At 38.7% G+C, this 14944-nt stretch overlaps 2 protein-coding genes across 2 annotated transcripts; one reads left to right on the forward strand and one right to left on the reverse strand.

Annotated features, from left to right (window-relative positions):
* Window positions 1-5316: 5316 nt before the first annotated feature.
* LOC144255783 (olfactory receptor 1468-like) lies at window positions 5317-8796 on the reverse strand. Its single transcript, XM_077800683.1, has 2 exons — window positions 8786-8796; window positions 5317-6274 (listed from the first exon to the last, which is right to left on the reverse strand). Exons 1-2 carry the CDS (start codon window positions 8794-8796, stop codon window positions 5317-5319), a joined length of 969 nt encoding a protein of 322 aa, XP_077656809.1.
* Window positions 8797-13583: 4787 nt separating this feature from the next.
* On the forward strand, window positions 13584-14525 carry LOC144255886 (olfactory receptor-like protein DTMT). The gene has a single exon (XM_077800930.1). The coding sequence runs from the start codon at window positions 13584-13586 to the stop codon at window positions 14523-14525; it is 942 nt and encodes a 313-aa protein (XP_077657056.1).
* Window positions 14526-14944: the final 419 nt, after the last annotated feature.

A 14944-nucleotide genomic window follows, 5' to 3' on the forward strand; every position in this document is an offset into this window, starting at 1 on the left:
AGCATTTTTTCAAATGTTGGTATGTCTTCTTTGGAGAAATGTCTGTTTAGCTCTATTGCCCCCTTTTCAGTCAGGTTTTTGGTTTTTTGCTATTGAAGTTTTTTATTCCTTATATACTCTGTATATAAAAATATTGTCAGAAGTATACTTTGCAAATATTTTCTTCCATTGTGTTGCCTGTTTCTTAACCCTTTATTCTTTTATTTGCAGTGTAGAAATTTTTTGGTTTGAAGTAATCCCATTTGTTTATTTTTGCTTTTGTTTCATGTGCTTTGGGGATCTTGTGCAAAAATTCCTTGCCCATTCCAATGTTCTAAAGCATTTCCTCTCTGTTGTTTCTAGTTGCCTCGTTTTTATTTTTAAGTTATTAATGTGTTTTGAGTTGGTTTTTACTAGATACAGTCTAAAGAGATAGGAGAGAGAGGGAGAGGGAGAGGGAGAGGGAGAGGGAGAGGGAGAGAGAGAGAGAGAGAGAGAGAGAGAGAGAGAGAGAGAGAGAGATATCTAGGTGGATATTCAATTTTCCTTGCACCATTTATTGAAAACACTGTCGGTCCTCCAATGTTTTCTTAGGACTTGTATCAAAAATCAGTTGGTTGTAGATGCATGAGTTTGCTTCCAGGTTCTCTTTGTATTGTTGATTTATGTGTGTTTCTATGCCAATATCATGCTGTTTTAATTACAACTTTCAGGTCATGCAACACCTCCTGTTATTTTCTTTTTGCTCAGGATAGCTTTGACTATTACGGGTTTTTGTTCTCATATAAAACCTAAAACTACTTTTTCTAGTTATGTGAAGAATATCATTGATTTTTTTATATTTATTTTTTAGTTATAGTTGAACAGAATACCTTTATTTTATTTATTTGTTTTTCTGTGGTGCTGAGGATCAAACCCAGGGCATCACACATGCTAGGTGAGTGCTCTACCACTGAGCCACAACCCCAGCCCCATGTCATTGATATTTTGATAGGGATTGCACTAAATCCATAGATCTCTTGGGGCAAGATGGACATTTTAACAATATCAATTATTCCAATGCATGAACAGGGTATACCATCACACTGTTTGTATGTCATCTTCAATTTCTTTTATCAATTTTCATAAGTTGTTTTATGATTTTTATATAGAAATAGTTCACATTTTGGGTTATATTTATTCATAGGTCTTTTACTTAATCATTTTTGGCTTTTATAAATAGTATTGTTTCCTTGATTTCTAATTTATATAATTCACTATTTGCATACAATGCTACTGATGTTTATTTGATGATTCTGTATCTTGCAACTTGCTAAATTTATTTACTAGTTCTAGTAGGGTTTTTTGGTGGAGTTTTGGGGGTCTTCTATATATAAGATCATGTAATATGCAAGGAGAACAAATTCAATTTCCCTTCCTCCACAGAAGTGGCCAGATACCTTTTCCTAAAGTCAATTGAGACTCTATTTTCTTCCACTGATCTATGTGTCTCCTACTTAACTATTCCTACCTCAAAGTTTTCAACATTCATATTATTTTTTCCAATGATTTCTCATATGTACATTTTCTTTTATCACTTGGCTTGGCCCACAAATGATCTTTAATTTGTTGCATGATCATTGTGCATACATATGGAATACATGACAGTGTGATGTTTCAGTACGTGCATTGACCATAAAATGAACAGATCATGATAATTGACATAACCTTTACCTCAAGCATTTATCATTTCTTTGTGTTGTGAACATTCAATATTTGCTCTACCAGCCATTTTAAAATGTATGATTAATTGTTTTAGTCATCCTACTGTGTTACAGAACATTAGAAAATATTCCTGCTACCCAACTTCTATTCTATGAGACCAACTTTTTTCTACAAGATATTTTGCTATTTACTGCTATTAACCTTAAAATCAACTTTGTTATAAATGCTCTCTTCATTTCTTGCCATAACATACTTTTTCTTACATTGTTACTTATGTTAAACAGAATTCATCCTACCATTCTTCTAGGATTATGACTTTTTAGTTTTGAATTTTTATTTTGATTAACTTTTTGGTAGATTTGAAAAAGAAATGGTTCATGGATGCTATATTTATTATATTCTCATGTATTTTAGACGGTTCTTTTGTATATGTGTTTACACCTAAAGGGTAAATTCACTAGATAAGAAATTTTGTGAATATGCTTTGCCATTGAAATATCATTTTCCAAACCACCTGTGGAATAATCTTTGTGAAGAATGTCTACTCCATCTTTCCTTCACCTCTCACATATCATCTCCTCCTTGATGCTTATAGAATTATTCCTCCAAACCTCCAGTTCAATCATTTCAAACTATATTTAAAATTCTATCTTTCTTCATTTCAAGAGCATTTTCTACTATTATACCTTGGGATATTATTTTTGTTCCTTTTTTTTCTCCATTTAGACCAATAATTTTTTTCAGGAGGTTTTAAATTTTTACACTCCAATTGATAAAAACTAAGATGATAATTATCCTTTTATTAACTCAAGTGAAAACAGAATTTAAAATATTATGTTTCTATAAATATTATCACTGAAGAAGTGAGGTGTATGTATGACTGAACTTAAACCTGTGACATTCAGAGCAAAGGTTACTAGCTCAATGTCAAATTAGTGTTTATTTCTAATACTCTATAAAATCCTCAGGCCATTTTCATTTGTTCATATCATGTCTATCTCTTTGCCTCAATCCATTCTTTTTCTTATTATTATTATTATTATTATTATTATTATTAGTTGTTCAAAACATTACAAAGCTCTTGACATATCATATTTCATACATTTGATTCAAGTGGATCATGAACTCCCATTTTTACCCCATATACAGATTGCAGAATCACATCTGTTTCAATCCATTCTTTTGTTCTTCCCTTTCTCTCTCATTTCTCTCCACATATCTCTCACCCTTTTATCAATTACTGATAATTTTTGACACAAAGACACTTACCACTAACTAGTCCAGGTTTCAGAATCTTCTACAAACAAGAGCAATTTTATACAATGTTATTGTATCATGCATGATTAGACCCAGAAATTTAACATTGATGCAAAAATATTTAATATGCAACTTGTATACCAATTTTCTAACTATAAAAACATTATTCACAAATTTTTAACATACACTAAACATACTATTTCATTCACTGATTTAAAGTGTACATTTAAATAGTAATTTTTTGTGTATTTTCCCAGATTGATGCATCCTTCATCACAACTTTAAAACCTAATCATTACCCCAATTAATAACTACTCTTTATTTCTCCATATGTTCGAATACTCAGCAATTTGCAACAACATTCTATCTTTATGATTTTCCTAGACTTAATATTTCATATGAATAGAATTATGCAATATATGGTCTTTACAGCTGTCTTATTTCAATTAACATATTGTTTTCAAGGTACATGTATGTTTTTTCATTTATTTTATAGGTGCATTAAATTATATAGAATAGTGAGATTCATTGCTATGTATGCATAATATAATTTGGTCACTTTTGTTCCCAGCTCAAGGTACATTTATGTAAAAGTATGTATCAATATTTTATTTTGTTTCTGGGTAACTACATAGAAGTTATGCGAATCAAGAAACAGAATGTAGGATAAAGAATATATGTGAGTAGATAATGGAGCTCAAATTTCTGTGACTCAGAAATCATCAGGTGAAGATATTCATTGAAAAATGAGGATAAAAACTATTATGTTTTGATATTGAGGAGGTCTAGGCTGCAGAGATGTGGAGGTCAGTGGCATTTAAGAGAAGTTGAAATGATACAGTTGGTTGTCATCACTTGCAGGGGACAAGGAAAACTCATGAGCCAATGATAACAATCCAGACAGTGTACATGTAGCTCACATTGGAAAATGTGAGGCTGCATATCCTATTTCTGAGGTGAGGGAGAGGTGAGAAGAACCCTCACAATCAAATATCCTGCAATCTTAAACAGGTTCAGTACTGACACATAGTGGAGCATTGGCATGTTCAAATCTCACATTTTTCAATCTTTGGCCCATATTAAGATTCCCTTTGCTTCATGGATTCATCACAAGAGTTAAGTAAGATCATGAATGTAAAGTTTATTGATAACTTGTAAAACCAAGGAGGGAAAGGTGATCCTTGAAGAGTAAGGTTGAAAAGTGTGTGGGCTCTCTCTCATCCAGCGAGGAGGTCCACGGAACAGGGTAGAGGAGAGTGTGGCTGCAGAGTCACTAACCAAGACCTCCAGAGACCAAGCAGGAAGCAGGTCTGATTTTATTGCACAGTTACCATGTATATATACTCAGGCAGTAGCTAGGCAGATTACAGGCAGCCATCAATGCAATTCTGCTAACTGCTCTTGCAGCAACCAATCGAGTAGTGGGTTGTGGAGCAAGCACAGGGACTACAACACATGGCCTCATGCCCAGGGTTGTGCCTACAGGGTAAATAGCCTGCCGCTTACATGCCTAGCACAAAGGGAGTGGCCTGCCACTCAGATGCCCTTAACGTATGCCATGTATGCAGTACTCCATGCACTTGTCCCCACAGAAAAACAGACTCAACAGCACTTAGCGCCTCAAGGGGACTTCGTTTCCAGCAAATACAAACTAAACTGCTATAACACAGTAAATGGAAAGTTTATTTTAAGTACAGATTGGGTACAAAAGAATAATGCAGACATGGAAAAAAGGTAGAAGTAATAAACTTCTTGTGTTCTTGATGTGAACACTTTCTGAGAAAGAGATAAGTAAAGACTTTCTATTCAGGTATAAAAAGTTCCATTTAGAAGATCAAGCATTGGCCTGAGTTGTTTGAATCTTGGCATTGACGTGGAAGAGCAGTATATCACTTTAAAAAAAAAAGTTATAGTTTTGGGGCTGGGGCTGTAGCTCAATGGTAAAGCACCTGCTTTGCATGTGGGAAGCACTGGGTTTGATCCTCAGCACCACACAGAAATAAATAAAGATACTGTGTGTTAATCAACAACTAAAAAAATTTTTTTACAAGTTATGGTTTTTTAAAAAGGAACACATGGTAAATTATTGATTTAACAGATAGAAATTTCAATTAAAATATTTAAATTATGCTTCCAGGGTCAGCTAGAATTAACAAGCAAGAAACCTTCCTAGCAGATTACTGATAACAGACTTTACATCAACTACCCATCTCCACTTCAGCTCTTTTGTTTTCACTTCAGATTTTTAACATTGGAAAATGATGTGATATTTTATTTGAACAGAAAACTTTGGGATGGGAAGAAAGAACTGCAAAAATATTCAAATGTATATCACAATATTTATACTGGACAAAACTGTAGTACCTATTGCAAGAGTTACCATGATACAGAGAATAGAATTGTCTTCTTACAAAAGACTCTTCTTAGGGCTCCCTTCATGTCTCTGTTCCTCAGGCTGTAGATGAAGGGGTTCAGCATGGGAGTGACCACAGTGTACATCAGAGACATGACAGTGTCTTTCACAGTAGAATTACTAGCTGATGGACATAAATAGAGACCAATAATTGTCCCATAGAACAGTGACACCACAGAGAGGTGGGAGCCACAGGTGGAGAAGGCCTTGTGGATACCTCGAGCAGAAGGGACCTTGAGGATGGAGGAGAAAATTTGTACATAGGACCCAAGGATGAGTAGAAATGGGGTGACAATAACAAGTCCTCCCATGATAAATATCACCAATTCATTGACATGAGTATTGGAGCAGGCCAGCTTCAGTAAAGCAGATATTTCACAGAAAAAGTGGGGGATCATGTTGTCCAAACAGAAAGACAATCTGACCACAAGCAGAGTGTGCAACAGGGCATGGAGCGTGGTCAGCACCCAGGACAGCACCACCAGGGAGAGACAGAGCTTGGGGCTCATGATGGTGGTGTAGTGCAGGGGGGAGCAGATGGCCACATAGCGGTCATAAGCCATGGCCATAAGGAGGAAGCTCTCTAGGTCTGCAAAGCACAGGAAGAAGTACATTTGAGTCAGGCAGCCTGCATAGGGGATGGAGGGGACTTGACTTTGCATGTTCTGCAACAGTTTAGGAATGGTCACAGAGGAAAAGCAGAGGTCAGAGAAGGACAAATTGCTGAGAAGCAAATACATGGGAGTGTGCAGATGGGAGTCCAGGTGAATGAGGATGATGATGATGAGGTTCCCCAGGATGGTGGTAAGATACATGGAAAGGAACAGGGCATAGAAGAGGTTCTGGTGCTCTGGCTGGATGGGCAGGCCCAGGAGGAGGAATTCTGAGACGGGAGTTTGGTTCCTTTCTGTCATGTTCTGTCTACTGTATCTTTTTTTAAAAAAGAAAGACTTGGGTCCCTTAACAATTCAAATAAATGAACATTTTTCTCTTATATGTCATCTGGTACTCATTCTACAATAACTGATCCCACCTTGATTACAATAATTATTATCTTTAAAATCTAAGTGTCCATCATCTCTATAATCATGAATGCCTTTTTCTTAACTTCTTTGTAACATGTTTGAATATTCCATCCTTTCCTAAACACTTACCTATTGGTTTCTGAGACAAAATGCATTACTTTTTTACATACATGCCTGGCTGGTAATCCTAGGGAACCATAATTGGCTCCTGTTCTATCAGTAACTTGTATGTTGATATTCCTCATGGATTTTGCTAAACCCTATCTGATCATAACTCTACATGAAACTCTCCTAATAAACCTGATATGCTCCAATGGCTTATATCAGTATTTAAAACTCAGACATGAAAGCTGGGGATATAGCACAGTGGTGAAATGCTCATCCAACATGCACAGGGCCCTAATGCAATCCCCAGCACCTCAAAAAATTAATCAATTAAATAAAAATAATAATCAGTAAATAAAACTCAGGTATAGACGCCCCTAACCTATAAATTTCTATATCCCATAACAATTGTCTTCCATTCAATGAATCATAGGTTCCTTAAGCTCAACAGGTCCCTAATGAAAATCATCAGATTGCACTTCCTCTGTACCTTTCTCTTCCTCCTCTACTCTCATATTGTAAAAAAGGAATGCAGCATCAGATCAGAAGTCGTGAATTGTTTCATTCATTCTTTTCTCTTACTGTCAACTCCAACATACCATGTCATGTATATTCTACACTTTGTTCTCCTGCTACTTCATCCACTTCTTATCACAAGGCCAAGTTCCTCATCTACAATGGCATCTCATTTCACCTGGACTATTGAAGCAGTTTCTCAAGTCTTGTCCCTCATAGGGAAAATTGTGCACCTGGTTTCTCAGAATTCTGAGTCCCTTCTGAGTGAGTAGGATGATCTCTTGAGTCAGGAGTATATGCTGGGATCACAAATGGAGACATCACCTGATATTGTCACTGCTGACCCAATCAACTATGATCTTCTCCTGTGGGAAAATCCATAATTCACATCCTGCACTGACATAAGAAACACATATGGCACTATTTATAAATCTTATATATATGCAAATACCTGGGGATTTGTTTTAAAAAATTCATTCTGATTCTATTGCTCGACTTTTACATATTAAATGAACATCCAGGTAATGGCAATACTGTGGTCAATAAACTGCATATAAGTAACAAGTACATCCACTGCCATCAAAATATATATTACTGTCAACTTCAGATAAAGTTTAATAATAATCTCTAAGAGAGGTTTGTGAAAAGCTTCTTAAATCTCTGAAGAAAAACGCAAAGAAGAAAGAGGAGGAGGAGGAGGAAGAGGAGAAGAGGAAGAAGGAGAATTAAAAATTACAACTTTCTACCCAAACTTAAAGAGCTATTATTATTTCAAACTGATAGAATTGTCGATATTATTGCACAATAAGTTATAGCAATAAACATTATTATTAATAAAACATAAAATGTTAAACATTAGTCAAAGTATTAAAACCATGTGAAAAAGTCTTGGAGGCAGAAAGATGGAAACTTAACAGACCTGAAAAATTATTCTGCAGAACACCACACAACCTGGGAGTTCAAGACAATCACGTTTGAAAGACAGACAAGAGTTCATTCACTCTGCTACCAACTCATCCAGGTGGCTGAGGGAGACTCCAGGGCCCAACTCAGGATCCTTTTCCCCTTTATTCACTAGAGACACAGGAAGTAACAGTCTCCATAGTCTTCACCTAACTGCACCATCCCTTCTCATTCTTCCCCTTCTACACTCAGAAGTCTGAGGAGCTCTGCATCCCAGAGGAGTACCAAGGCTGGAGGAACTCATTACAGACAAAATAATTAGCCAGGACCTCTCAGAGACTAATTCTCCCAGAGTCCCGTAGTGGTGACTCCTGACAGCCTCTGTATACACCAGACCATCCTTTGGGGAAGGTGAAGATGCTGAGCAGCTCAGGACAAATGCTTTCTCATTGCCTGTGTGTGGAGGGGGCAGGAGACCTGTGTGGCTGCAGCCTACATTTCAGAAGATGAAGGTGGATGGCTGCAGAAACCATGAAGTAACCAGGGACCACATTGTGAATGTCCCAACCTATCTTAGGAGTTTAAGAGTTTAGGCTTTATCCTGTGGATAACAGGGATCCATACACCATACAGTGGTCTTTGAGTAGAGTACTGCCATGAAATTCATGTTTCAGAAACATTGCAAGGATGGCAGAACCTGTTATTTCTCCCATATTTCTGCCCATAGTCCCTAGGACAGAAAGAAGTGCATTTAACAAGGATCAGACTTCTATGATTAAAGCACATGCAGATATAAAGAATCACAAGAATAATAAAAAATAAACTTACCTGAACATGTTCAACCCTTCCTCATGCAGATTTGAAAAATGGACCTTTGCATCACATTTGGCTCATTTGTATGAAAATCTTTAAGAAGCCCCAGCATGACCATCGTCCCTTCCTCCATCTATGTCATGTCACTTCCCACTGCCAAGATTATTCTGGCCCTGTATTTGATTGTGAAGCCAGGTTTGGCATATATAATTCACTTTCCCACCATCCACTCATCTTTAGTCATCATCTGCTGCAGGATCTTTACATAGTAACACATTGCAACTTTCCATTGTAGGGACCTGAATCTTTATTGGTGTTCCTTTATTGGGATTTATACTTTTCATTAATATTTGTCATGGACTTTGAATTGTAAAGTGGTGCCCAAACAATTCTGCAAGATTTCAGATGCCACCTTCTCTATTCCAGTTGTGTAGAGTAACAAAGTTTCCCCTCGGTGATCAATATCAACTAACCCACGCACAATAGCAACTCGCTGTTTGCACATTAGCTCACATCTGAAACAGAAAATGGTCAAATGATAGCCTAAAGGATGGTTATGTCCCTTGGCAGAATAGCATGTCCCTTCAGAACTACACACTTCTAATGCACTGTTCTAAGTTTTCTCAGCCACTTATTCCAATCAGTGTTGCAGTGATCTCAACTGACTTCCGTAGCTACCACGTAAAAGCACTGCACATCTATCCTGCTCCATCTCACCATGGCCTTTGCTTTGAGACATCTCTGGCTCCACAGAGCAGGATGTCATGGGGAAATCTCCTCAGCACTCAGACAAACATTAAAATCTACCATCCATTTTCTATGAACTGTTGTACAGAATGTGAAATGTGGAAATCCAATTTTTCCAGGACCAAATATTAAAGAGACTACTGTACCAGCTTTCCACCAATACAATGAAATATCTAGCACAGTCAACTTATAAACAGGTTCATTTAGCTCACAGTTTGAAGAGTTCTAATGGCAAATGGCCTAGTGCAGCCTTAGCCAGGTCAGCCCTGGCATAATCACCTCACAGTGTGGATAGGGATGGCAGAGGCTGGATCACATCTCAAACTAGAATAGAGATTCCATGATCTTTTTCAAATCATCCTCAATGACCTAAAGACTTTCTACAAGTTTCTGCCACTTAACCATAGCAACTCCTATACTGCAATACTTAGTCTAGACCTTTATATATATGAGCCCTTGGCAGCAGCCAACATTAAAACATGGTAAATTAGCACAGGAAAAGATTAACAACAATATCTAATCATAAGCTAGAACACTTAAAACATACTATAATAAATTGTCTTAGTGATCTGTCTCTCTCGCTAATATCTTTAGTTTTTAGTTGTATATGGACAAAATACCTTTATTTTATCTATCTTTTTATGTGGTGCTGAGGATCAAACTCAGTGCCTCACATGTACTAAGGCGAGCACTCCACCACTGAGACACAACCTCAGTCCCTCCCCCTAAAATCTTACTGTACTATATTTACTCTTCTTCGTGTCACATTGTATCATGATAAAATTCCTACAGGGTGAGATGAAGTGAGGTGAATGACCTAGACTTTTTTATGTAGCACGTGCTACATAATATAATGCTCACTTGAAGGTTCATTTGAACCTTACCAAGTAAATTTCATTATGTGAAGTTTACTTATTTCACAGCAATGCAAAAAAAGGGCAATCTGATGCCTCTTGTATAAACTGCTGTACTACCAAGATATTTCAAATCATTCACAGTCTAGTATTTGATTTATTTTTATTGATTATCCAACTATTTTTCTTCAAGTCCCCAATATAGCCTCCAACAGCACAGGATTTCTGTCCATTCCCTAAATGGGCAATGATTCATCATACATCCCTGGGTTCTCTATCCCCACCTTTCCCCAAAGTATAGTCAGGTGTGATCAGTGGCTGTAATCAGTCACCATCCAGAACTCTGATAATTTGCCTTGAAGAGGTCCTGGATAATTACTTCTGCCTAATGAGTTAGGCCTGAATCTGGACTCCCCTGAGATGCAGAGCCTCTGGGGCCCGTGGATGGCTAGAAGGTGAGACATGAGAAGGGATGGCAGAGAAGGGATGGCAGACACGTGATGCCTACAGAGGACGTTACTTCATATGCTTGTAATGAATAAAGGGGATCAAGATCTTGGATCAGGGCCCAGAGTTACCCTCAGACACCCTGGGTAAGTTATCAATATGCCAGGCTGTATGATGTTCTGCCAGGTAAGTTTTCAGGTGTGACAACTTCCCTCTTTTCCATCGAGCTGCCTTCCAAGACTTTGCCACAGTATAGAAATATTTTGAATAAAGTTCATCACTTATAACACTTTTTATTAATAACACTGCTCATTAATGTTACTTACTGTGCAGTGAATCCTCAAAGGTCACAGCATTTTGACATGCCAGGCCTGTAAGACAGGGTTCATGCTGTAACAGTTCTTAACCTTTCTTTATTTCACATTCACCTAAGGAGCTTTAAAAAGCTTTGCACAAGCCACTTCACAGAGATTCCAATTAAGTTATCTGAAGGTGCTCAGTAATCTGAGTTAAATGGCAATGTGTGTATTTGCTATTCAAGTGCAGCCCACTGATTACAGTATTGACACCACTACTACAGCACCAGAATGAATGTCTTAATGGCAGGCAATCTACATTTGTGTTAAGTGTAGAAACACTGCCCCACATGATCCTATGTGCTTCCCAGAGTGAGGATATTGGATTTAATGGCCAAAGAAGAGGAAGCTCAGTGGATAGCAGCTGCTATCTCTGGTTTTGTGATCCCTGCGCAGGTTCTTGACACAAAGATAGTCCCACAAACTCAAAAGGTAAGAAACAGGCTGAGAAACCAGGTACATGATTTTCTCCTCATGTTTCTTCCCACTTTGATGCCAACACATGGTGTCCAAAGGTACAAACTGTTAATGCAGTTCTGTTAAACACCATCAGCAGTGCGGTGGACTTCCCAGCTGTAGGACTCATTTATATCATTTAGTGAATGAGTTTCCCACATCTCTTAATGTTCCTCCTCTGCATTTTTGATGACCTGGAGATAGACTGGGTTTTTGTTTGTTTGTTTGGTACTGGGGATTGAACCCAGAGGAGCTCAGCCATTGAACCACATCTCCAGCCCATTTTTTATGTTTTAGTGGAGACAGGGTCTCACTGGGTTGCTTAGTGCCTTGCCAAGTTGCAGAGGCTGGCTTTGAACTTCTGATCCTCCTGCCTCACCTCCCAAGCTGATGAATTACAGAGACATGCCATTGTGCCCAACCATACTGAGCTTTATCAATCAAGGTTACCCCAAAAAAGTGGTGTGTGATGTGTGTGTGTGTGTGTGTGTGTGTGTGTGTGAGAGAGAGAGAGAGAGAGAGAGAGAGAGAGAGAGAGAGAGAGAGAGATTGAGATTTAAGGATATAGCCTACATAGTACTAGGGATTGTTAAATCTGAAATCTGCAGGGCAGTTCTGCCGATTTTTTCTCATCCTGAAGCATTGGCCACATCAGGCACAGTGCCAGGGGCTGCCCTGCTGCAGGCAAGAGGCAGACATGGCCTTTCCTGCGTGGAATTCACAACCTAGTGGGAAGTCAGCCATCTACCTGTGATCAGGACATTCACTGCTATGGGATGAGAACAGGAGGCTGTGCAGACAGCAACAGAACTCACCGAGGGTGGGGATACAGGGAGGTTTAGTTTCGCAAGTATCATAAACATCCCTGAATGATAAATCAGAATAAGACAACTGAAAGAGGAAGCAGAGGGGAGAGAGTGATAGATTGGAGGAATATCAAGTATGATATTCTAGAGGCAATAAATTTAGATTTACAGTCCAGCAGCACTGGAGAAGGGAAGGCTTGTGTCACTTGGGGGCAAGATGAGACCATGGAGGGAGACACAGCTCAGGTAATGAAGCACCATTTGTACCCTTCAAAGAAACTTTATCTTTATCTTAAGAGCAATGAGAATATCCTGAAGCATGAATCAGGAGAGATGACCTGATTTCCATCTCAGAATGACACAGTGTGAATGAATCATATTGAAGGAGAAGGTATTTAAGGTGTGGGAAACAGGGAACTGACTTGAGTCTCACCTGGACTACTAGGAATGTGGGTTTTGTGATGAGGAGTGGATGAAGTAGCAGAGGAATGAAATGTAGAATATATGGGATGTGATAGATATGACTGGATTTGATGGTGACAGAGAAGAATGGAAGAAAAAAAGTTCATACGTTGGCAATTGGATCCTGCCTTCCTTTATTGGAATGAATGTAGAAGAGGAGGAGAGTAGAATGGATGCAACACACCATGGTGAGTTTCATTAGGGACCTGTTGAGCTGAAGATGCTTTGATATATCCAAGGGAAGAGGACCATCAAGCAGTGGCATGCAGAGTTCTGTGGGTGAGAGAGACGTCTCTGACCAAGTTTAAATACTAATCTAAGTATTTGGCATAGGGAGAGATTTTTGGGGGGTTCTATATAGAATTATAAGAGAATGAGATTTACAAAAATATTTGAGGAACATCACCCTATAAGATATTATAAAGCAGAAACCAATTACATTTGCTAAGAATGACCAGTCAGGCAGGGAAGAGAAAATCCAACACTCCTTTTGTGACAGAAGCAAACAGATAAGTATTTAGGAATGAATGGGCTACTGAAACATGTTGAAAAGAAGATGAGAAAAAGTAATAAATGATCATAGAGATTAAAGACACTTGAAGGTTTTACTTATTGTGATGGTGGTGGGATCAACTATTGTAGAACACGTAAACACTGTGTATGAGAAAAACATGATCATTTTCACTTGGGTTTTTAAAGGGCCTTATTATTTCTCTTAAAGGTATTGGAGACAAATAATAATGGGAAAAAACCAAACTCTCATCTCAGAGTTCCTCCTCCTGGGCCTGCCCATCCAGCCAGAGCACCAGAACCTCTTCTATGCCCTGTTCCTGGCCATGTATCTTACCACTGTCCTGGGGAACCTCCTCATCATCACCCTCATCCGCCTGGACTCCCATCTGCACACACCCATGTATTTGTTTCTCAGCAACTTGTCCTTCTCTGACCTCTGCTTTTCCTCTGTCACCATGCCCAAATTGCTACAGAACATGCAGAGTCGAGTCCCCTCCATCCCCTATGCAGGCTGCCTGACACAAATATACTTCGTCCTGTTTTTTGGAGACCTTGGGAACTTCATCCTCATGTCCATGGCCTATGACCACTATGTGGCCATCTGCTTCCCCCTGCACTACACCACCATCATGAGCCCCAAGCTCTGTCTCTCCCTGGTGGTGCTGTCCTGGGTGCAGACCATGTTCTATTCCTTGTTGCACACCCTGCTAGTTAACAGATTGTCCTTCTGTGCAGACAATGTGATCCCACACTTTTTCTGTGAAATATCCGCCCTGCTTAAGCTGGCCTGCTCTGACACTCAAGTAAATGAATGGGTGCTATTTATTATAGGAGGAATTGTTGTTGTCGTCCCATTCCTACTCATTCTTGTGTCCTATGCAAAGATAGTGTCCTCCATTCTCAAGGTCCCTTCTGCTCGAGGTATCCGTAAGGCCTTCTCCACCTGTGGCTCCCACCTCTCTGTGGTGTCACTGTTCTATGGGACAGTCATTGGTCTGTACTTATGTCCAACAGCTAATAAATCTACTGTGAAAGACACTGTCATGGCTCTGATGTACACGGTGGTCACTCCCATGCTGAACCCCTTCATCTACAGCCTGAGGAACAGAGACATAAAGGGAGCCCTAGGAAGGGCTCTTTTTAGAAAGAAAATTTCCTTCTGTGTGTGAAGGGCTTTTAACATAATTATTAAATTAATATTCTTAGTGATATTAATATTGGAATATTTTCTCAGAATTTTCCCTCACCATGGGAACTTTGGTTGAAGTAGCATAGGATATAACTGTTCAATAGGCAAAAGAAAGGAATTTCAGCAGATCAGTGGACTAGGGAAGGTGGTCTTGTGGGTCTAGCTTTGCTTTCCTCTCTGTCTTTCCCAGCTGATGCTGGAAAAGCTTAGGTAAAACTACATTTTATGTGCTCTCCAGTTCTTACATTCTGAAGTTATTCCTAGATCTTTCAATTTTATCTCAAGTCAGCTTTGACTATGGTATCATTTTAAAATAGTGCTCCATAATCTGAGATTAATACTCAAGAACTTCCCAATGACTCAATCTCCCAGCAAACCTCCAATGTCTCTTACATAATA

This window comes from Urocitellus parryii, chromosome 7, assembly GCF_045843805.1.
Source record: "Urocitellus parryii isolate mUroPar1 chromosome 7, mUroPar1.hap1, whole genome shotgun sequence".
NCBI lineage: Eukaryota > Metazoa > Chordata > Mammalia > Rodentia > Sciuridae > Urocitellus > Urocitellus parryii.